Raw genomic sequence first — 22,859 nt, 5'->3', positions numbered from 1 at the left:
GAAATAATATACATTACTTTTTTGAAATAATCACTAACAAATCTCTTTTATGTTTCTCTTTTTCCCGCTATCCAGTGTTCACATGGGGCCGCAAGATGGGCAAAAAGTTCGATCTACTTCGTCGTGGCAGCGACGCCCACAAGCTGGCCGTCCCCGGTAGCGTTGCGCTTGTCACCGTAGCCCCACCGGTAGTGCCACCGCCGGCCACCAGCTCCACCTTCTCCATGTCGCCGATCAGTGCGGCCGCCACATCGATCGCCTCCTCGTCGGAACCGTGCATCAGTACGATATGTGGTGCCGATCAGGAGAGTGGCCGGAAGGGAAAATCCACCGTCCCGCTAAAAGCATACCAAAGTCATCGTTCCGCGAATGGTGGTCCAGCTACGAATGGGCACGACCCGCTGGTCAAGCTTAACTCGGAACGATCGTCCGGTACGTTCCGAAATTTCTTCTACCGCATGGGTTCGACCGGTATGCTTAACCACAAGTCGAACCAATATCAGAAGCAACAATTCTTGCAGCAGCAGCAAACTCAACAACAGGCCCAACACTCCCAACAACCACATCAACTGCTGCATCACATGTCGCTGGCCCAAACGCAGGCCGACCTGAGCAAAATAGAACACCAACAGATGCTGTACCGCAGCAGTTCGACGAGTCAGCTCAATACGTCATCCTACGTGAAGTGTGATGATCCTACCGACGGTGTCAATCTAGCAAATGGACACACGAAATCATCCGTCGGAAGTTCGTCCTCTTCCTCACAGCTCCATCTCACGGGGTTGCGTGGCGAACAGACAAACGGAGCGGCTGGTAATGGTGCATCCAACTCCGAGACGTCCTCCGCTTCCCCATCCAGCTCGACAGCAACCAAATCTTCCAGCTGTGACGACATTGCACGTGTCGGTCAGCAGACAACCCCACCGGAAGGTTCGCTTTCCAAGAAGAATCACTTCCCGTACGCGTTCCTGCGCTCCAAGCTTTCGGTACTGCCGGAAGAGAACGGTGGCTCGGTAATCAACTACAGCCGTATCAAGGAGAACTTGCTCCGTACCGGGAACCGTGGTTCAATTGTGAGTCTTCGATCGGATCTCGACAGTGTGTCCATCACCGACTCGCAGCTCAACATCTCTGGCGAGAGTGGTAGCGATGTGTTTCTCCCCTCCGCAACCGATAGCAAATCGATCGGTGCGAACAGTGACGTTGGCATCATGTCACGCAACAACTCCATCAAAACGCTCACCGACACGGAGCACAGCTTTGTGCTGAACTATCAGCGACTGAGCAGTTGTCTGAGCAGTAACGAGTCAGGGTATGATAGTGATGGCCGACACGCAGAGGATAAGATCGATGATGCGAGCAATACGTCGCTGAGCAGTAGCGTTAGCTTGTCTCACCATCATCACCAGCAGCAGCAACAGCAGCTGTCGGGAGCGTCCTTTAATGGAGGTGATGCGTATGTGGATGCGATCCGTTCGAAGGACCAATCGTACGTGTTCGGTAGCCGGAGACGGCTGTCCTCCTCCTCGTCGTCGATCGTTTCCGGCGTTGCGGCCACCAATGGTGGCTTCGATTGCGGTACGATCCGGCGTCGGTTCCGGCAGATCAAGCTGGCGAAGCAGCAGGGAGACGACACGATCGGCATCGAGCTGACGCCGCAAACTATCGGGCTGGATGAGGGCGAGTGCGAGACGCGCTATCTGGTCACCGAGATCGATCCGGAAGGAATTGCTTACAAGTGAGTTATTGCGTGCGATCATTAAATTTCAGATTACATGACTTTTAATATGCAATTGAAGCCAGTAGAATCAAGGTCTCTTAAAAAAGAATATGAGTCAAGAGGACGAGTTAAATCTTTAACTCACTCTTTATGAGTTTAAGAGTTGAGAATCATGGCAAACTACTGTAGAGTTAGTTTCAACTCAACAAGATTCAACTCTCATAAGAGTTATTTTAGTGTTTTAGTTATTGGTGATCGCTCTAAATGTTCGCGAAAGAGTTTTTCAACTCAACAATGATATCGTTTACTGTGAGCGAGTTGTTAGTAACTACAAATATCTAAATCACCTATCAGCTTATTTATCTTCTTTTTTAGAATTGTTTAGTTTTAGATGCTAACTAATGATTGGCACGATGAGTTAATTTAATGATTCAGCTCTCGACAGAGTTATTCAACTCACAAATAAATTAATTCATTTAAGAGAGAATAAACTCTCTAAAGAGTTATTTAAATCACGAATTACTTAATTCACCGTGGATCATTTACTGGTCGTTCAGAGCGAACTTACAAGAGAGTTAATTCGCTGTGTGTGAGCTACTGAGAACTTAATCACTCACCGAGGTTTTACTTTCAAAGAGTTGCTCAATTTATTTAAATAAGCAAAGTCAAACTGATTCGAACCCGCGGGCCAAAATGCTAACAGGTTGGCTGATAAGTCCCCGGCCTGACACATAGATGGCTCCGCTAGTATTAAATGATTCGTGTCAAAATTTGACGTCTGTATGTCAATTAGTTTGCGAGACAGAGCGTCTTTTGTCAAGCAACTTTTGTTATTGTGAAAAAAATGGAAAAAAAGGAATTTCGTGTTTTGATAAAATACTGTTTTCTGAAGGGAAAAAATACAGTGGAAGCAAAAACTTGGCTTGATAATGAGTTTCCGGACTCTGCCCCAGGGAAATCAACAATAATTGATTGGTATGCAAAATTCAAGCGTGGTGAAATGAGCACAGAGGACGGTGAACGCAGTGGACGCCCCAAAGAGGTGGTTACCGACGAAAACATAAAAAAATCACAAAATGATTTTGAATGACCGTAAAATGAAGTTGATCGAGATAGCAGAGGCCTTAAAGATATCAAAGGAACTGTGCAAAATGGGTACCGCGCGAGCTCACATTTGACCAAAAACACCAACGTGTTGATGATTCTGAGCGGTGTTTGCAGCTGTTAACTCGTAATACACCCGAGTTTTTGCGTCGATATGTGACAATGGGTGAAACCTGGCTCCATCACTACACTCCTGAGTCCAATCGACAGTCGGCTCAGTGGACAGCGACCGGTGAACCGGCTCCGAAGCGTGGAAAGACTCAAAAGTCCGCTGGCAAAGTAATGGCCTCTGTTTTTTGGGATGCGCATGGAATAATTTTTATCGATTATCTTGAGAAGGGAAAAACCATCAACAGTGACTATTATATGGCGTGACTATTATATGGTTTGTAGGAGATTATTTTCATTTGGACATAGGCCTCTGATATTTTCAAAATGTGTGCCAATCTCCATAGAAATCCCCTTTTATTATGGCGACTAAAATCAGAACTATTTGCTCACCTACAGTCTAGTCTATTCACTGCTGCTTAATGGAAAGCTTGAAATCGTTTGTAGCATCTAACTCGTGCTTTAAACTCGTGCTTTGTGCAGCAATCTCGATTTCAGCTAATTTCTAAACGTTTTGCAGAAGCAGGTATAATGTTCTAAGCAGCAACCGTGCCGAAAGAGGGGTTCGATCTGACACTTTTCCGAAAACAATATGAGCTTGCGGTTTTTATTCCCATTGGGCGAGGAATTTTGTTAATTTTTCGAAGAGTTTTTCTTACAGATATTACTCTTTTGGTCACCAAGTACCCTGATTGGTTGCTTCAAATAAAAAAAAGTAATCTTTAAAATTTACGATTTTTGATGAGTTTGAAGCTAAAGGTAATGTATAAACGTAAACGGATAATAAGATAAAAATAATTTTCAATATTTTTGTAACCGTTAACACTAAACAAAAACAATCAGGCGTATTCTATTCTTATAGTATAATCGAGTCGTTTTGACGTCGAGTTGATGAATTTTGTGTGTTCATTTGTATGTAAAATATCACTTTCGAATTCATTTTTTCGACTCGAATCGAATCGAGTTCAGAATAGAATTCGCCTGAATGTGTCTGGAGTAGTGATGGGCGTTTCGGAGCGTACCAACGGCTGCGGAGCCGGCTTCGGACTAACGGCTTCGGAGCCGGCTCCGACTTTTTCCCGGACACGGCTCCGCTCCGACGGCTCCGGAGCCGGCTCCGCACCGACGGCTCCAGAGCCGGCTCCGCACCGACGGCTCCAGAGCCGGCTCCGCACCAACGGCTCCGGAGCCTGCTCTGTTCCGACGGCTCCGGAGCCGGCTCCGCACCAACGGCTCCGTAGCCGGCTCCGGACTAACGGCTCTGTACTCCGTTCCAACGGCTGCGGAGCCAGCTTCAGGCCCACCGTTCCGGGGCCGGCGACGAATCAACGGCTCCAGACCAACGGCTCCGAACTAACGGTTCAATAGAGACATCATTGTATGATAGCGTAATAAAAAAACGAATATATCTTCTCGCACGTGTGGATACCAATACACGATGTGATTGCAGTATTGACATGCATGACGTTGTGTAGCATTCGTTGGTCTCGCCTTTCTTAACAATATTCAAAAGTCATCGATGTTTTTTTTTTGATAAATTCTTTCAAACATGACCTACTCCGCTATTTACGGATTTTCTCGATTGAAACTTCATTGAAAAACTTATCCGGCTCCGGAGCCGGCTCCGAAATTGTCTGGAGCTGGTCGGAGCCGGCTCCGGCTTCGTAGCCGTTTTGCCCATCACTAGTCTGGAGTTCAATGATCGATTTCAGCAAAATACACATTTTTGGTTTTTGTTCTATAACTCGAACAGTTTTGAACTTTGAACTCGAATAGTTAGAATTTTACCATTTTTTGTACACACATACATAGAGAAAAGATAGAACAAAACTCGTTCTATCGTTTACTCATAAAGTCGTTTTACTCACGAATGATTTGACTTGCAGTGGGTAAGCTACAGATCAGCGCAGAGAGTGCAGTCACTCAGCGATGTTTAACTCTCGAAACAGTTATGCAACTCACGAATTATTTAATTCATGCACTGCAATGAATTAACTCGCTCACTTATTTGGACTCAGTACGTACATCACTAATTCAGTACACTGAAGATGACCGTAATTAATCAACCATTTAAAGCTTCCAGCAAACGAATTCCTCCAAAACTTGCCATATATTGCAACTCACAAACACATCCTCGCATCCTGACAAAAATGGAGCTCACAAAACGTGATCGTTGCCATTGCATATTAAACGATCGTTATGCGTAAACCAAATACTTCGCCCATAATGTCACGCTTTTGTTTCGTTACTCATTTCCCTCTTTTCCCCCTATCGCCCTTTCGCAGGGATGGCCGATTGCGCATCGGCGACGAGATTGTGAACGTAAACGGGCATCATTTACGTGGCCTGCAGTCTCCCAGCACTGTCCAGCGTATCCTGTCGACATTTGTCAACAATGTCGTAGACCTTGTCATTGCACATGACGAGTTAACTACGTTCAACTCTGACGCCAACCGAAAGATCAAGATCGATTCCCGGCCGGCCACGTCCGGTGCGATCACGATCGGTGGCAGCTCCTCCTCCTCCGGAGCTTCTTCGTCATCCTCATCATCGTCGTCCTCACCGACACGGTCATCCAAAGGGCTGGCCGTCACCAGCACTCCCAGCAACACCGCCGGCCCAGCCAAACCATTCCCGCTGACACCGATCTACGCACCGGCCGACTATGTGCCGGTGTACGCGAACCGCATCTCGATCTCGAACACGATCTGTGACGATGAAAAGTGGCAAATGATTAGCAAGCAGCGGTGTGAGGCGCTGGTGAAGAACGGCTACTCTCAGATACTCGGGTCAAAGCGGCTGATAAAGGACAGTGATGAGGAGCTGTTGCCGAACGGTGGTGATCACGGGCAGCCGAAGCATCGGATCGATTCGAACGAGACGGGGCTTTACTCACTGTACAGGCCCGTTTCGCACGGCAGCATTAATCAATCGATACGTCACCTGACGGCAAGTGGTGAGGCGAACGATGGGAATGCCAGTTCCCGTGCGTCCATCGCCGAAGGACACGCTCCGACCGTGCTGGTGCAGGTGATTTCCGACACGATACGGCGGAACGTACCGATCGGATCGGCGTATCGCGGTGCGAAGGCACTAAAGAGTGAGGAAGACATCCCGCGATCGGTGCAGCGCATCCGGCTAAAGTCGGATGACGGTGTGGTGGAGAGTAAGGCGGAGGCAAGCGTGCCACTGCAGCGGTCCAAGACGGAGAGCAATGTGAGTGGGGCGCGCGACGAGCTCGACTGCACGCTCGATGGTACAAAGTTTGAGGCGGGCGTACGGATACTGATCAACGAGGAGGGATCGTCTTACATCGAGGGTAAGTGTAGGGAAGAGTCCCTATTGATTTCCTCTTATTCTAATGCGTTTTTTTTCTATCCTATAGGAATACACAAGTGCACCTATCTAACGGTCACATTCTACAAAGGAACCGGAATGAAATCGCTCGGCTTCAGCATTGTCGGCGGTCGGGATTCACCGCGCGGCAATATGGGCATCTACGTGAAGACCGTCTTCCCCAGCGGGCAGGCCGCACTCGATGGAACGTTAATGGCGGGTAAGAGGCGGGCTCAAATCAACTCCCTGACGGGTTTGTCCTTCATCAATTGGTTGGTTGTTTCGCTTCACAGGAGATGAAATTCTGTCCATCAACGATGCCGCCGTGCAGGGTATGAGCCACTGCGAGACGATCGCACTGTTCAAAAACGTCAAGGAAGGACCGGTAGTGCTCAAGCTGGCCCGAAGAAGGTAAGAAGGCGTTTGACGACCCTCAATACCTTCAAATCGATTTCCTAATTCCTCCTATTTCTCTTTTTTTTCTTTTTCTTAGATACCACCGGGCCAAGTCAGTGGATAATCTACCGAACTGAACCTGAAGATTTCATCGCACGCTGTTTCCCTCACACAACGGAGCGCGTCTCACAACTCCCAACCAAAAAAAAAACAAATGCAAAATGCGTTTGCAAGGCTCAATGAGGAGAGGGGAGCAGCAAAATGCCGCGCCTGTGTAAAGCGACACCAGGACCAGGGCCTGTCTATTTATTTATTCCACCCACGGACCACTTCAATTCTAGTCACCTGTTCTTGTATAGTGTGCTTGGTGTGACCGTGCTGCTGCTGCGGCGGCGAAGGCAACGTTTTTTTTCTTTTCTTGTTTTAAAAGTGAGTGCATGATGGCCACCATATCTTTAAGATTTCAACCTACGCAACAACGCATACACACACACACACACACACCGATCGCATACGATCATACGAACGGCATACTGATTTTGCACGTACAGCCCCCCACTTGGCCGCTATTTTGGCGCGGCGGATCGCAAGCCGCCGACAAGTGCTGCCGCGTGCGTGCGTGTGTTGCGTGTCTCACACGATGGAACGAATTGCTCCGAATCGGACCAGAGTTTTGTGTTAGAAGAGAGAGAGAGAGAGAGAAAGAGAGATAGAGAGAGAGCGAGAGTGAGATAGACAATAATCACGGTAGAAATAGATAGATTAAGGAAGGTTTTTTCATTTCATTTCTTCACTCCACGCTGGGTTGTACAAAAAAAAGGTCCCATAAATATATCCCTCGTAAAGTTAATAAAATCATTCATAACACACACACACGCTAACACTTGTGTGTTAATTGTCCATTCCCAACACGCCGTGATCTACATTGCTGTTACGATCGGTGCCAGCGCGTACGTGCTCGGCTGCCGGTTCGTCGCTTCCGCTTGCGCTGCAGTCGTTTGATTTAACGCTAACCTCGATGCGTCGCTTCTTGGCGTAGTGTTCGATCCGGTTCTCAAGACTTTCTGTAGTGCGAAAAGCAGAGAGAAGGAAAGAAAAATCCTTGGTATTTAGTGCAAAAATGCAAATCAAATCGTAAAACAATTTCCCACGCACTTACCACAGCGCTGGCGTTTAAGCAGCGGGCAGTACTCTTTACTTCGCACTCCCTGCGTCAACAGCACCGATTGGTCGCGGATTGGGGGAGCCCCTGCAAAGCGATCTTCCAGTATGCTGTGTAACGTTGTCAGCATTTCCCGTACCATTGTGGTTCTTGCGAAAAAGAAAATTGACGAATTAATAAAGAAAAATTGCAGCTACATTGCTGTCCTCGACATACTTCACGCTGTGCTTCATCCAAAATCCCTGTAAATCCGAAATCGTTCGTCGCAGATCTTCCTCTTTGTAGATCCAATCGCTCAAATCATGTTCTCCACCCATCGACTCCTCTCCATTCGATTCGCCACTCTTTTCATTGAACTGACAATCGTACAAATTGAGCGGCACATCACTCGCCATACTGTACTGCGGTTTGCAGGGATTCTGTTCTACATCGAGCAAATCTTTCACCACCGATGGCTCTTCCCTGCCCTGTCCAACCAGCAACAGCACCGCCATTATGCAACGGACCTGATGCCACAGGAATGCTTTCCCCCGCAGCTCCAGGTACATCATATCGTAGCTACTACCATCACGCTCACTATCCCGCTGCGATGGTTTTATACTGATTGCGTCGATGCTTCGCACAAAGCTAACCACCCCATTGCCAACGTCCATTTTGCAAAGGTTGCGAAAATCATGCGCACCCACCAGATAGCGAGCGCTTTCTTCCATTGCGGTAATGTTTAGATCGCCCCGGGGAAAGAAATACCGATACGTACGGGAGCGACAGTCGAACCGTGCGCTGTAGGCGGGATTTACCATCGGCATCCAGGCGAGGCAGCGTATTTCCTCCGGCAGCACCCGGTTCAGCATGGCACAGTAATCCAGCTCGTTCGTTAGGTTGTTCGCGTCTAGCTGCAGCTCGGGCGCAAACTTCGACCGAACGTCCAGACTAATGACCTGATGGAACGCACTCACACCTTTGTCGGTGCGGCCGCAGCGATTGTAGTTGGAGGTTTCCCGGCTCTCGATCAGACAAACCTTTTTCAGTGCAGCAAACATGTGATGCTCTACAAAAATAAAATAAAATATACATTTGACTAAATATACGGAAATGTTTTTAGAGAAATTACTTACCTATCGTTTCGATCGAATCTTCCTGCGAAGCAAACCCCTGATAGTCCCAGCCGAGGTAGTAAAAGCGCAGGAGAATGTGTCGTTTAAAGCATTTGGCGAAATCGAACGGACGGTGTTTCTTCTTCGCTTTGCCATTGGCGGTCTCGTCGCGTGATTGAAGATTTTTCTGCACAATGCTTTTCAGCTGCGTGTTGTGTGCTTCCAGCTGTTTGATTTTATCAATTAATTCCTGTAATAAAGGAGATAATACGTTAAAAAATTAAACATTATTGGTATTTGAGATCGGGAATATTGTACCCCAATGGGATTGCTTCCTTTCTTTCCTTTTTCACATGACAAATTTGCACATTTTGCGTGAAGATCTATGCATCCGTCTTGAAATTGACTCTTTGGCTCATCTTTTATTGATACAGCGCACAGCAGTGGTGTTATATTTCGCGAATTAACATTCTTGAGTACGCTAGACCGGACGGTTTGTACGTAACCCAAAACATTCCCTTCGGCGTCTCTCCTTTTATGTAGCCTCCGTTAAGGTTGGATTTAGCGCAGTCCCTATACCACCAACCACCCGCATGATGGGCAGCACAGTTTAGAAATGGGTGAAGATCATTTTTCCGATCCTTTGTCGTAAACTTCATGCCGCTTTGGTAGTTCAACCCGTCTCCCGCCGTTCCTGTGTACGATCCCAGCTTCATAAGCCGATATTGACCCGTCTCACTGTCGATCGCGAACTCATCGTACCGTGCATACACGTAGTTTCCATCGAAGTCTTTTAGTTCTACCACCAGCTCATGCTTTCGTGTCGCCGTCAGCTGATGCAGATGCTCCAACCCGAGCCAGAACTCTCCATCCGTGCTTCCGAACCCATTGCGATACTCTGCCCAGTCGCGGTAAAAGTCCAACGCTCCGTCGTACCGGTACTGCACCACCAGCCATCCGCCTCCGAAGCTGCTCTGTTCGCAATATCCCAGGAACGGTGTATCGTATATGGTGGCCTGCATGATGTACTTTCCCGATTGCTTTGATGGTTCCTCTTTGCACGAACGAAGCGAGAAGTTTCGAAGATACAAGCCCGAATCGATCTTCAACCACGCAAGGTCTGCTTTCGTTGCAAACGCCTGGATCTTTTGCCCCATCTGTTCGTGGTTGGCGTTTGCTGTATGCTCCGTTCTGTTGAAATGATTCTGCACCGTCCTGCTCAGCTCATCGATTGCCTCGGAAAGCTGCTGATCGGCGTTCTTCGCCGCAGATTCTATCTCGATCAACTTGTCCTGAAGATATTCTAGCTTTGTTGCAAGCAATTCAAACGCCAGCCCGTTTAAAAGCGGTGCTGTTACATTGCGTTCGTTGCAGGCGATTTTTCTTGATGCAAACAACACACAGCACAGGATTATTTTGTAAACAAGCATGGTGCGCTAGAACCGATCGCTTTGGTACTGCAGAATGATACTGTGCCACAACGGACAATGCCAATCTTCTTTTATAGTCAACCCGTGGCGTGTAAATAAAGCTTATCAGAATTATAATGAGACTAATTGTTTGGAGAGTTTGTGCGCCTGTTTTTGTTACTGTTTCGCTCATGATGATGATTAGCACACATTGAGCATTATCAATCTTACGATTAGCATAGCAATTAAAGACCGATTCGTCAACAAGGAGGTGGGATTCCCAGGCAAGAACATTCCCACAAAAAGCGTGTAGGAATTATGTAGCCGAATGTTCACTTATCGCCCAATTCCAATGAAGCTCCCTCGAAACAAGGTGCTTTTTGCAGCATCCACTAACTGCAGCATGGGAAAGCCACATCTATTTACCTCTTTGGACAGGGAAAGCAATTCATCCTCAGTGCAGGATTTACTCTTTTTGTTCACTTTTACTTCCATACTGTAAAGTAATATTGAATTCAACTAAAACAGCAATTTCGTTTCAGCACACGCTTGCAACGAACACCGTTTGCTTGCACAATAACAATCTAATCACAACAAACCGCATTTGCCGGCGCATTTGACAGGTATCATATGACTCCCCGTTTAAGCTGCGTACTGTCTCGAACGGGGGAGAGAGCACGCAGCCAGCTACCGTGCTGGTACTGCAAATTCAAATGTTCCGTTGCAAATGACATTCAAGAACAAATGTTCTGCTGCATGGAAAAATTGACAAAAAAAAATCCTCAAAAGCCCCACAAACAATATTTTACACGAAACATGTGTTTAAATTCACTGTTAAGATATTTTCTTTCACATTTTGCAGCCAAATCATCGCTGAAACGACCACTAAACTAAACCATTTCTATGGAAATGAAACACCATGCGTTTTTCATTATATATTTCATTCAATTTTCGTTACTTTGTGTGTGTGTGTGTTTTTGTTTTACTTAGATGCATGTCAGCTTCACCACGCACGTGTACACTACTCAGTCCCTCAGTACTGCACGTTTTACGCAACCATCCGCCTTGCTCGTTACACCGCGCTCCACTGACAAGATTGCACAATACATATTGGTGATCTGCTCGTATGCCCTGTTTTCTCCGCGAGACGATTTTTCCTAAACATTTCCGGGGTTTTTTTATGCGTTTCCTTTTTTGCGTTCCGCTCCCTGTCACTTCCTTTCGCTTTCCTTTTCACTGACTGCTCTTCGCGTGTACTATGGGGAGGGAGGGTATATGGAGTATATCGGTATATATGCGTGTTGTTATCCTTTTTGCCTTTTTTTCCTTTCGGTAAATAACGGTACAATAAGTGTGATACGGATGAATAAAATGGAAATCAATCGTATTGATGAGCGGCCGTACGCCGTGGGTAAAACACATCGACGTCATGCGTTCGGACGCGGATTGCACTGTCCCTTCTCACATATAGCTACCATCTTATAACTATGCATATTGGATTTAGCGTTAAGATTACCGTTACTATTTATATTATTGTATTTGGGATTAATGGCTTTGATCGTGCCGCCCGACATGCTAATAGCACCACCGCCTCCGCCACCACCGTCCTTGCCGCCGTATCGATTCCCTCCGCCGCGATCGTAATCCTTAATGCGTCCGCCACCGCCGCCGACATCGCCCCCGGCCCGGCCGCCCTCGCCCGGCAGCATGCCGCCGTGCGAGGAGCCGCCACCGTCCAGCCCATGCTTACCGTTAAAGTAGTTGAACGTATCGTACGGATTGAAGTGATCGTGCATGCCGTTGTTGTCGTTGATGCTCGAGATCTGATTGCCCTCGAGGAAGTTGAGCGAGAAGATGGTCGGAAACAGGTAGAACACGAGAAAGATGAGCGCATACAGCACGAAATGCAGCGCGAAGCAGCTCCACACTAGCTTGATCTGGAAGACAAATAAGTATGCCGACAAATGGGTCAGTTTGGTATGTGCTTCAAGCTTTTAAGGGATATCGGTTTGCACTTTACCTTGCCCTTTCGGCTGTACTTGGCGAAGCTGAGGTATGGGGTGAGCGCAAGCGTGAAGGTGGTACCGAACAGCAGCCCCGATAGTAGGCCGGTAAAGTTTTGCTGCCATGGTAACGTGCCCATACCGAACAGCAGGCAGCCGAGGAAGAGTATCTTCAGCATGGCGTACTGTGGTTTCTTTAGATTGCGCCAATGGCAGAGTATGAGCAGCACGAGCAGCGAGGAAAGCGTGCCCGCCAGTGATGGTAAAGGACCGACCTGCGACCACCAACCCAGGGGGTATATTGGTGAAAGAAGAAAAAAAACAGGGTGAGCATAATGAAACAACTAGTGATGGGAAAATGAAGTTTTCGTCGGAATCGATTCCGGATAGTAGGTCCGGAATCAGTTTCCAGAATCAATCAATCCGGCTCCGGAATTGGTTCCGATGAGTGAGTGAAGGGTGATGGGAAAAATGAAGTTTTTGTCGGAATCGATTCTGGCTAGCTCCGAAGTTTTCTGGAATAAATTCCGGATAGTAGGTCCGGAATCAGTTTCCAGAATCGATTGAGGAATCAGCTTCGGAATTCGAAATCGGTTCCGGAATTGGAGTCGGCTTCGGAATTGGTTCTGGGATCGGCTTCTGATTTTGGTTCCAGAATCGACATCAGGAATTGGCTCCGTTTTCGGATCCGGAATCAAAATTGGCCCCAGAATAGGATTTGGCTCCGAAATCAAAATCAGCTCCGAAATTGGAGTTGGTTTTGGCATATCCGTACTAGAATAGGCGTTTTGGGTCTAATGATGCTATGTATTGATGGCAGCAAAGAATCAAAATCTACTTGTAAACGATCTATTCTCATGTAGATTCCCGGACTGATTTCGCTTCTAATACTTCTTATTTCAGGTCAAAAACTGAATCTCATTCCGGAGCTAATTCCATTCCTGGAGTCAATCCTACTCCCGTTACTGGAGCAAAGAGTGATTCCCAGATCGATTTCGATTCCGAAGCCGATTCTGATTCCGGAATGGACTCCGGAATTAACTCCGGAATCGGCTCCGGGATCGACTCCAGCATCGGAATTAGTTCCGGATTCGATACTGGAATAGATTCTTGAGTCAACTTCGGAATCGGTTCCGCAATCGATTCCGGAATCGGAATAGATTACAGCATCAGAATCAGCTCCGGAATTGGCACCGGAATCGGCACCGGAATCAAAATAGATTCCGGCATCAAAATCAGCTCCGGAATTGGCACCGGAATCGGCACCGAAATCGGAATCGATTTCTGCATTGGTATCGGCTCTGAAATTGGTTCCGAACACGGCATCGGTATCAGGTAGGTCCGATTCCCAGCCCCCATCAATAAAATCAACAGCGTTTCCAAGACCGCATTACCTCCGCCTTGTAGGGCACGAAGATGGCACTGGTCAGGTTGCCGACGATGCCCGAGCCGATGTAAACTATCGCCGTTCGCAGTGATCCCAACAGACGCTCCAGATCCGCGAGGAGAATGTGTTGAAAGGCAACAGTGATTATGAGATGAACGATACCGGCGTGGATGTAGAGTGACGTGAACAGCCGATAGAACTGGTCGGGCAGGTCCGTCACGATGAACGGAAACATGCCGCACACATCGTTCAAGCAGGAAACCTACCGAACAAAAAAGAAAACAATCCAGTTAATATGACAAATTGTAACCGCCACCGACGCCGATGCTATCTCCTTAACTACCTGTGAACAGAGGGACGCCTCGTCGTGAAAGTAGCCCCGGACAAAGTCGCAGTACTCGCGCGTCGTGATGCGGCACTCGCCCGAGATGCCCATGCAGCACGGGTGGCCGATCACCTCGCACACCATGTGCTCGGCAGTGTGATCCTTGAAGCGGAAGCGTTGCGTAAACTGATTGTTCTTCCGACAGATAGGCCACTTGGTGATGTCGTCCGGCCACTCGTGCGGTGCAATCGAGGCCGGCGCATCGCAGTACTTCGGGTCGAGACCGCACACGCTGCCGGAAATGCGCCCCCCAGGGCCGGAATCGCCCGGCGACCACTTTTTCCACGTTGAAATGGTCTGCCGAAAAGGGAGAGGGGGAGAAGTTTTGAATGAAGAAATGAGTGAATCAAATAATGGCACAGGGTCTTACCGTAGGCCACAGTCCACGCACGGAGCAGTCGGCCTGGGAGCTCTGCACACAGCCGGAATCATCGTTGCGTATGCAGCAGGCCGTTTCGCGCTCCTGCTTGCGCGTTTTCGATATGAGATCCATGATTCGGCCGTCCCTGCGCATGCAGGGCGCGTACTTCGACCCGAGATGTACCAGGTCGTCCCTGCGCGGCCCAATCCAAATGTTTCGTGGCTCGTAGTGTTGAACCTGAGAAGAGAAGAGGCGCATCAGCAAACAATACACTAGTGATGGGTGAAGTTGGCAAAAATCCGGAGTCGACTGCGATCTGACTCCGATAAATTCAGAATCGACTCTCCGGAAGGTAGGTCTGTCCTGCATTATCCGGAGTTGTTTGGAGTCGTTCGGAATAACCCGGAGTCGTCCAGTGTCGTTCGGAGTTGTCAAGAGTCGTCCGGAGTCGTTCAAAGTCGTCCAGTGTCGTCCGGAGTCATCCAGAGTTATTGGGACTTGGAGTCATTCGGAGTCGTTCGGAGTAGCTCAAAGGTGTTCAATCGGCCGGAAGCAGTTGGAGTCGAAGTCGTCCGGAGTCGACCGGAGTCGGCCTTCGAAACAAAGGACTGTATACGAAGAACACGCGAAAAACACAACAAAATGAAATGCCTGATCACAAGCACATTAAACACAACCCGCACGGCTCCTGCTGATTCCGATCGATTTCGAACCACGGTTTCGAACGACTCCGGGCGACTCCGGACGACTCCGGACGACTCCGGACGACTCCGATTCCGGAAGACTCCCATACCGAACGACTCCAAGCGACTCCGGGTTACTTTGGACGACTCCAGACGACTCCGACTCCGGGTGGAACTAGTGGTTCAGATTTTGCCAGAGTCGGAATCGGACCAGCAATCGTCAGAGTCGGAATCGGAGTTGTGGATGCGCTCTAAAGAGCACATCACTACAACACACATCCCAAACCCAAATCGCCCATCACACGTACCGTTTGCAAGCTCAGACTAGTGACCAGCACCTGGCTGCTCTTCTGCTCGAACCCAATGCCGATCGGGCCGACCCCGTAGCACAGTAGCGTCAGCAACAGCACCAGTATCTGCGTCGTGTTGATCCAGTACGTAAAGTACGGCCGGTAGTCGTACCGGTCGTCCAGCGCGTTCGGCCGCAGCAGCTTGATGCAGTGGCGCGGCGGACGTCTCGAGTTGTCCAGCACGCTCTCCAGTATCGTGCCCGGTATGCGCTGGCCGTAGAAGAACTGAAACATGGCGTTGTTGCGCCCGGCCGCAACGTCCTGCAGATGCAGCTGCTCTTCGGCCGTGCGCGTCCGCCATCCGCTGCTCACGAGCGCCCGGTCCGTCTCGAGCATGTAGATCTGGTGCGAATTGTCCGCCACTGGCGCACCGGCCAGATCTTGCTCCTGCTGGGCCGGCGGGACACCACCGCCCGCACCATTCTGACCACCACCCGCCGGCACATCGAAAAACATCTCATCCTCCTGCACCGGCGTTAGCCCATCGTAGATATCGTTATCGTCATTGTTGAGGGCGACGTGCGCCGGGGCGAAGCTGCGGGACCACTGCTTCTGCCGGCGCGGCACCCTGTTCCGCAGGCTCTGCACCACAAACACCAGCCCGCTGAGCATCATGCGCGACACGGACGGTTTCCGCTCGACCAGAAACTCTTCGCCGCCCTCGTGCCTGTAGTACGGGTTGAAGCGCTGCCGCCGGTTCTGCTCCGTTTCCGGCTCGTCCTGGCTCTGGGCCGGCAGCACGTCCGGCCGGTCGCTGTGCGTCAGGTGGTCGTGCATGACGTCCGCGCTCGGCTCGGACGGTCCGCGCCCGTTCGGTGGCAGCTCGTCCTTGAGCGAGCCGAAGCGCCGGATGGCGAACCGCTTCTGCCGGTCCTCCCACTTCTGCTGCTCGTAGTCATCGTGCAGCTGGTCGACGCCGAAAAACTGGGACGTGCTGCGGCGCAGATACTCCTTGATGCGTTGCTTGTGGGTGAGCCGCTGCTGCCGGATCGCCTGCACGTTCCGCTGCAGTGTTGACGGGGTGGAGTCGGGCTGCAGCCGGGGCAGGTGCATGTGTTGCAGCTGTTGCTGATGTTGATGCTGTTGCTGTTGCTGCTGCTGCTGAACCTGTTGCTGGTGCGCTTGCTGCTGTGCTTGTTGGTGTTGTAGCTGTAGCTGGTGATGATGCTGCTGCTGCTGTTGCTGCTGCTGCTGAGCGTGTTGCTGCTGGAGCTGCTGCAGCTGCTGATAAAGCGGCTGCTGCTGGATCTGCTGATGCGCTTGTATGTGTTGCTGATGCTGATACTGGATAATGATCGACGGGTTGCTGCACGAGCTGTTCAGTGTGTGCGATTGTGCGATGATTAGCGACTGCTGTGCGTTCCGGCCGTCATCTCCCGGTGTTGTCAAAGTGTAGTGTTGCTGCTGATGCTGCTGCTGATGCTGTTGCTGCTGCTGATGGTGATGATGGTGATGATGATGATGATGATGATGGTGTGGGTACGAAGCATGCGATACGAGCGACGGTGGGCTGAGGGGCGATTGCCGCTCCATGTCCGACATCGACACGGACGAGATCGACAGTGGCTGCGGACTGATCGGGCCGGATGTTTGCGTCGTCTGGTGGACGCCGGTCGCTTGCCGCAAGCTGTTACACTGATAGCACTGCTCCTCGTCCGACGAAGGTGCATGGCCCAGCACCATCGGTTCGCTCATAATGCTAACCGGTGTGGCCGCCCGGAGCAACGCATAATCCGGCTGCAGCGATTGCCGTCCGAGCGTCCCACCAACCACCGGCTGGCCGGCGAACGTACAGATCGGCTGCTGCGGACACTTGCCCCCGACGGGCCGGGCACGCGGTGGCGTCGCGTAATGATCCGTCGCGTCTTCCCCCAGACCGACCGGGTCCGCCGATTTCGGCACCTTCAACCGGTACGGCAGCGATTTGAGCAGCGATCCACCTGCACCGGCTTGCGCAGCGTTGATGATGTTGATGCCCCCGCCGGACGCCATCAGACCGGCCATTAGGCTCGCACCGAGACCACCGGCGCCACCTCCGACCGGCTCACAGTGCGAGAAGTTCTCCGCGGGCGGCGGCGTCGGAATGTATCGCTTCACCGGCGTGTGCACGGTCGAGGTGAGATAGTTGTAGCTTTCCGAGCTCGTCATTAGTGGCGCATTGTTGCCGATCAGATAGTTGCCGTACTGGTCCAGCTTGGGCTGGGTGGTGCTTTGCTGCGGAGGCGCTGACGCCGGTGGATCCCGGAACCGCTCCGGCACGGGGTAACGTGTTCTGGAAGGAGAGGGGGAATGAGGGGAAAAAAGTAAACGTTAATTTATCTTTCATATTGTATTTTTTTTTGTGCAGGCAAACGTCTCACCTCGATCCCGGAGACATCGAACGATGGTGCGGTCCGTTGCGCGTTTCCGGATACATGATGGAGTTTGGGGCCGAGCTGGTCGAGTAACGGTCATTGGCGGATGATGGTGGTGCAGCCGGTGAGATGCAGCACGGCCGCAGCGACTCCTCCCCGGGCCCGTACCGATCGGCCACGGACGAAACCGAAGAGGCGGACGAGCCCGGATGGATGGGCTGGGGCAGCGAGGAACCGGAGGACGATGACGGAGCGACGGTGGAGCTGTGGAGGGGAGCCTGGGCGACGTACGCGGTCAGGCGGGATCCCAGGTTCGAGTAGGACGACTCGCTAAACCGCGACGGCGAGGACGCGGTGCCGCCGGATGGGACCAGCCCCGGGCCGCTCCCGCCATCGCACAGCCCATCGTCATAGTTGATGGTGGAGGTGATGCTAAACTGCTGCTGCTGCTGCTGCTGCTGGTAGTGCTGGTGGCCAAACGAAGACCGCCGGCTACGGCTCATCCCTTGCCCGTGTGATTCGCCAGTCCCTCGTGCCTGTTTTTGCGCATCAATTCCTCCTGGTGGCTGCCGGTTCTGAGCGGGTTTGTATCAATCACGGGCGATTTCTTGGCGAACGGAGGATCCTGCTCCTTCTTCTATTATCGTTTCGTCGCTCTAATATCGTTTCTTTCTCTTTTTTTCAGCTTACGCTCGAGGATGGCCAGCTGTGCAGACAAGCGTTCGACAAAAATCGATCCCCCGCTACAGCTGGCGTGTAAATTATGCTACCCTAAAGCGACGACGACGACGGTAAGTTACCGCAAAATTTGGCTAACGAAAAATTTCACTAAACACCACCTGACGACATCACCCACACCGACACCTACCCCACACTACCCATTATCGTCTGCCGTCCTGGCTGGCCGCCTGCGGCATTCTAGTAGGCAGTGCCTCCATCAAGGCTTGGGGGATTTTCACACACACACACACACCCTGCTGCTCACCGCACACACAAAACACTTTTTCGTCCCGTTCAAATGTGCGATCGTAGTAGGCAGCCTCTCCCTCCCTCTGTGCGTTTAGCGACGGCTAATTACATTCCAAAATGGCTGAGTTTGCTAAAATAAACACACACCCCAAACGGGCACGGGCGACACACGGTGAACATGGTTGGGCACGGCACGGCTGCTGGACGACGGTCGGGATCCATATTATCCTTGGTTCCCAATTTTTTTTTTGTGTATGCGCGTGCACGACCTGCTACTCCAGCCCGAGTTGGGCCTAGTGATGGAGCAGAAAAATCCTTCACACACGGACACGCACGCACGCACACGGACCTGCCATCGTTTCACACACGCCCATCCAAAAACGGAAAGGTCCTTTTTGCGTACTTGCGAACAAGCGCATCCCCCACGGCTTACGGCCTCACATACCCGTTCTTCATTTCGCTTTTTTTTGCGCTGCACCGTACCTTGGACCACACAACTGACCACAACTTCGACGGGTGCTGGGCAAATCGGGTCCAAATGTTATGTCGTTTGCAGCAGACACGGTTTCAGCAGCCCCACGAAGCACGAACAACGCTGTACTCCCGTTTTTAGTTTTCCACCACGCACACACAATACATCAAAGGTATCGATTTTTGCTGCCGCTCGGTTGGCAGCGCCGACGTTTGACTGAAGGGGGCCGTCGTGTGATGGGCCGAGAGCGAGAGCGATTGTAAAAAATCACAACAAATTTTCCCCATGCCGCGGCTGTGCGTGTGCGTGTGCGGTTGTTTTCCACGCGGTGCGCATGTGCGCCCGTTGGCTGTCTTATCCTTATCCGTTTCTCTCTCTTTTTGTTTCTGTTGTTGGTTCCTTTTGCAGCGGGGGTAATGCGTTACGATTTCCAAGAGAATGGATTGGCCACTCGGTGGACGGTGGTCGTGGAAAATGTTTGTTCGCATCCCCCTGTTTGTAGGTGGTAGGATGCGACGGGCAGGAAGTTCGATGGAGGCGCCGTTATTGTACAAACAAGTGGTTAACTGTGCCACTGGAAGGAAGGAGAGATATCCGTTTGAATCGTTTTCACGTGAAATCTGTGGGTTACACGGGTTTTGATTAAAATATTCCCTTTTAATTTAATTACCTTTTTTATGATATGGAATTACAGGTCAAATGCACATTTCTTGTAAAAATACGCAATTCAGTCGGTTAAGTAAACTTTTAAACTGGAAAATACGAAATAAATGACTTTCTACTTTATCTCAAGCAGTAGACACTCTTTCTCGAATGAAGTTAATATAATGTTAAACATATTTATCTTGTCTTTGACTCGAGAATGTGTGGTATTTGTTTGAGAGGAGGTGAAAATCATTTCAAATCAACTTACCTTGTTTCAAATCAACTTACTCACCACCTCACTATTGGAATAAAAGGTAAAAACTGGTAAGCTCAAAGATGATTCACTTTAAGCCAGAAAGTTGAGACAATTTCTCGAGTACCTATAATACAATATTGTATAATACATTAATGCCTTATTTCAGACAAATTATTAAAGAAAAACTATATCTCCCTGGCATGAGGTTGTGTGATATCTATCAACTATGAAGTGAAAATTCCTTTTAAACCACTTGACTTACTGTTGTGTCCGCACAAATGAACATAGACGATGTATACGGCACAAACAGAATATGTATATTTTATCACTATCTTTGGTATATGTTCAACCGTTTACAATAATAAATAATACCACACAATAACACGCAATGCGGGGAGAGGACGGCTGGTCCTTCTCGCGCCGCGATCCTCTCTGAGGACGTCACCGGATGACAGCCCTGCTGTCAACGGCGAGCCCTCAGGATGAGGCAGCGGTCTGTCCACAACACTTACCATCCGCTACATTAACACTTAATAAGAAAGATTGTAAATGCAAAATACAGGCATTATCTTTTAATATCAAATAGTTGGCACATTTACCCGAATACTTTTATGTAATGAAGCACTCATCTATCCCATATACAAGAAGGGAGACAGGTTGGACTGCAACAACTACAGGGGTATTGCGGTGTTGAATACCGCCTATAAAATATTCTCCCTCATTCTTCAGGATCGTCTTGTCCCGCACGTCGAAGAGATAGTCGGTGTTGTGTCTTTTGGCTTGAGCTCAGGTACTTTATTAAACACTACATATAAATAGTAGACATAATAAATATTAACTCACAAGCACAATTACACATTAAAATATTCGGCCGCACCAGCCGTACCGTGCCCTGCCGGGAGCCCTGCTCGACCGGCTGCTCGCAACACCTGCTTGTTCGAGCGCACGACACACACTAAGCGGAACGCGCTTAGTGTGCGTACGACAGTGTGCGTGACACACTGTCGTCCCCTGGACATTGACCAGTGGTAGCACAACTACTACGGTAAGTCCAGGGGTCGGCACGGCTGCCCACAACAGTCGGAAAATATGAAAGAGGATTCCGAAATGGAAAATCAACCACTGATCAGATCTTCACCATGCGGCAGATCTTGGAGAAGATGGCTGAATAGAGACACGACACATACCATCTCTTCATTGACTTCAAAGCCGCATATGATAGCATATCCAGGATAAAATTGTATGACGCTATCAGCTCTTTTGGAATCCCGGGCAAACTGATAAGGCTAGTTAGAATGACTATGACCAACGTCCCTTGCCAGGTGAGGGTGGATGGAAAACTCTCAGGACCTGTTACTACCACCAAAGCTCTGCGCCAGCTTGGGATGTGCTTGCCTGTCTGCTATTCAATCTGGCACTAGCAAGGACCATCCGTGACTCGAGGGTGAGAACTTCAGGAACCATCTTCTATAAGTCAACCCAGATCCTGGCATAGGCAGATGATATAGACATTATTGGTCTGCGGCTCTCCTATGAAGCAGAAGCCTACCAAGGGATCGAGCAGGCGGCAGAGAGCCTTGGATTGCAGATAAACGCACTTTTGAATTCGTCCCATAATTCACCTATCTTGGGTCAAAGGTCAGCAATGACAATAGCATTGTAGCTGAGTTGCGCGCAAGGATGCTAGCTGCCAACCGGTCATTCAACCGGTCAATCAGTTCACCTCAAAGAACCTGTCGCGACCGACATGTAGGCCGTGCGCGGATTCGGACATTACTGAAGCAGGCAAGACCGGAAAACGGAAGTAGCGCCGGATAAGTAAGTAGGTAATGGATCACTTGTAAGTTTATTTTAAGAATCCTTTCAATGCCGATATTATTTTTCTAAGAGTGGAGAAAATGTTATATATTTTTTACAAACGTGAATACTCCTTGAAAAGCAACATTTCTGATCCTCCCTTTTAGGAGCTTTTTTGCACTTTCTCGAGTGGCTTTAACTAGAAGTTGCACGTTTGATCTTTGTTTCGATACGAAAATTTGAAGGAAAATGTTTCCAATTACGTAACGTTTGCATTGTAAAATTGACTTTTTTTCGGCTGGCTGAAGAATAAAAAAACTAAGCGAGATAATTTCTTTCCATGAACATCCTTTGAATGGTAATTATTTAAACTTCCCGTTATCAGTTATCCAGAATTTTCACCATGTCGGCCGAAGACTTGCGTGTAGGCATGTTTTATGGTCTATCTTCGATTTTTATCAATTCCTCCTCAGATTTTGCAAAATTGTTGGAATAGAGCTTTTGCATTATGTGACGCGGTTAGGGGATGTTGGACCGATTCGCGGATTTTGGTGTCATGTCGAAATTTCGCCGAAATTCGCTCGAAATAAACGCATGGAGCCTCAGCGATGTAGCTACTTTTTCCTCGGTTTTCATTTTCAGCATCATTTGGTCGCTCAAGGTCATCAACCATTCGAATCTGAGCTTTCTTTCGATGCTCTGACTGTTATCGAATAGATGTTGTAGATGTCGAAATAGGCTTATAATACGTCCACAAACTGCCCCACGAAGTCCGTTTTAGACGCTACGGGGAGCCGTTCTTTTTTATCGCGGACGCTCCTGAACTTCAGTTGTTTCACTTGTTTGGCCATTACGGTTAGAGTTCGAC

The 22,859-nt window shown here is 49.4% G+C and overlaps 4 protein-coding genes across 8 annotated transcripts in view; 1 reads left to right on the top strand and 3 right to left on the bottom strand.

Moving 5' to 3' along the window:
* The window catches only part of LOC120899776 (serine-rich adhesin for platelets), a 65,059-nt gene extending 57,022 nt beyond the window's left edge, over positions 1-8,037 (top strand). For all 5 annotated transcript variants that reach the window (XM_040305988.1, XM_040305991.1, XM_040305990.1 and 2 more), the window contains 5 exons: positions 76-1,738; positions 5,218-6,251; positions 6,318-6,488; positions 6,562-6,679; positions 6,762-8,037. In XM_040305988.1, coding sequence (XP_040161922.1) covers positions 76-1,738; positions 5,218-6,251; positions 6,318-6,488; positions 6,562-6,679; positions 6,762-6,801 — 3,026 coding nt within the window. In that variant the 3' untranslated portion in view covers positions 6,802-8,037. The remainder of the gene's footprint in view (positions 1-75; positions 1,739-5,217; positions 6,252-6,317; positions 6,489-6,561; positions 6,680-6,761) is intronic.
* On the bottom strand, positions 7,419-10,915 carry LOC120899778 (tRNA pseudouridine(38/39) synthase). The gene is made up of 5 exons (XM_040305993.1): positions 10,756-10,915; positions 8,942-9,170; positions 8,043-8,874; positions 7,824-7,975; positions 7,419-7,728 (listed from the first exon to the last, which is right to left on the bottom strand). The coding sequence occupies exons 1-5, from the start codon at positions 10,822-10,824 to the stop codon at positions 7,556-7,558; spliced, it is 1,455 nt and encodes a 484-aa protein (XP_040161927.1). The 5' UTR covers positions 10,825-10,915; the 3' UTR covers positions 7,419-7,555.
* On the bottom strand, positions 9,256-10,746 carry LOC120899780 (microfibril-associated glycoprotein 4-like). The gene has a single exon (XM_040305995.1). It carries the CDS (start codon positions 10,348-10,350, stop codon positions 9,370-9,372), a length of 981 nt encoding a protein of 326 aa, XP_040161929.1. The 5' UTR covers positions 10,351-10,746; the 3' UTR covers positions 9,256-9,369.
* Positions 10,916-11,249: 334 nt separating the features above from the next.
* On the bottom strand, positions 11,250-19,595 carry LOC120899775 (inactive rhomboid protein 1-like). Its single transcript, XM_040305987.1, has 7 exons — positions 17,859-19,595; positions 15,457-17,770; positions 14,475-14,702; positions 14,063-14,401; positions 13,727-13,981; positions 12,350-12,607; positions 11,250-12,266 (listed from the first exon to the last, which is right to left on the bottom strand). The coding sequence occupies exons 1-7, from the start codon at positions 18,353-18,355 to the stop codon at positions 11,757-11,759; spliced, it is 4,401 nt and encodes a 1,466-aa protein (XP_040161921.1). The 5' UTR covers positions 18,356-19,595; the 3' UTR covers positions 11,250-11,756.
* Positions 19,596-22,859: the final 3,264 nt, after the last annotated feature.

Source organism: Anopheles arabiensis, chromosome 3 (genome assembly GCF_016920715.1).
Source record: "Anopheles arabiensis isolate DONGOLA chromosome 3, AaraD3, whole genome shotgun sequence".
NCBI lineage: Eukaryota > Metazoa > Arthropoda > Insecta > Diptera > Culicidae > Anopheles > Anopheles arabiensis.
Note: the sequence above shows the minus strand (reverse complement) of the source record. Positions and strands in the feature narration are given on the sequence as shown.

Excerpts from the sequence above, each read along its gene's own strand:
- LOC120899780 (XM_040305995.1), bottom strand. The coding sequence starts at position 10,350 with ATGCTTGTTTACAAAATAATCCTGTGCTGTGTGTTGTTTGCATCAAGA.
- LOC120899778 (XM_040305993.1), bottom strand. The coding sequence starts at position 10,824 with ATGGAAGTAAAAGTGAACAAAAAGAGTAAATCCTGCACTGAGGATGAA. Across the intron at positions 9,171-10,755 it reads TGCTTTCCCTGTCCAAAGAG|GAATTAATTGATAAAATCAA; the intron begins GTAAATAGATGT and ends CCTTTATTACAG. Across the intron at positions 7,729-7,823 it reads GCTTAAACGCCAGCGCTGTG|AAAGTCTTGAGAACCGGATC; the intron begins GTAAGTGCGTGG and ends TTCGCACTACAG.
- LOC120899775 (XM_040305987.1), bottom strand. The coding sequence starts at position 18,355 with ATGAGCCGTAGCCGGCGGTCTTCGTTTGGCCACCAGCACTACCAGCAG. Across the intron at positions 12,608-13,726 it reads TCGTGCCCTACAAGGCGGAG|GTCGGTCCTTTACCATCACT; the intron begins GTAATGCGGTCT and ends TGGTGGTCGCAG. Across the intron at positions 12,267-12,349 it reads AGTACAGCCGAAAGGGCAAG|ATCAAGCTAGTGTGGAGCTG; the intron begins GTAAAGTGCAAA and ends TTTGTCTTCCAG.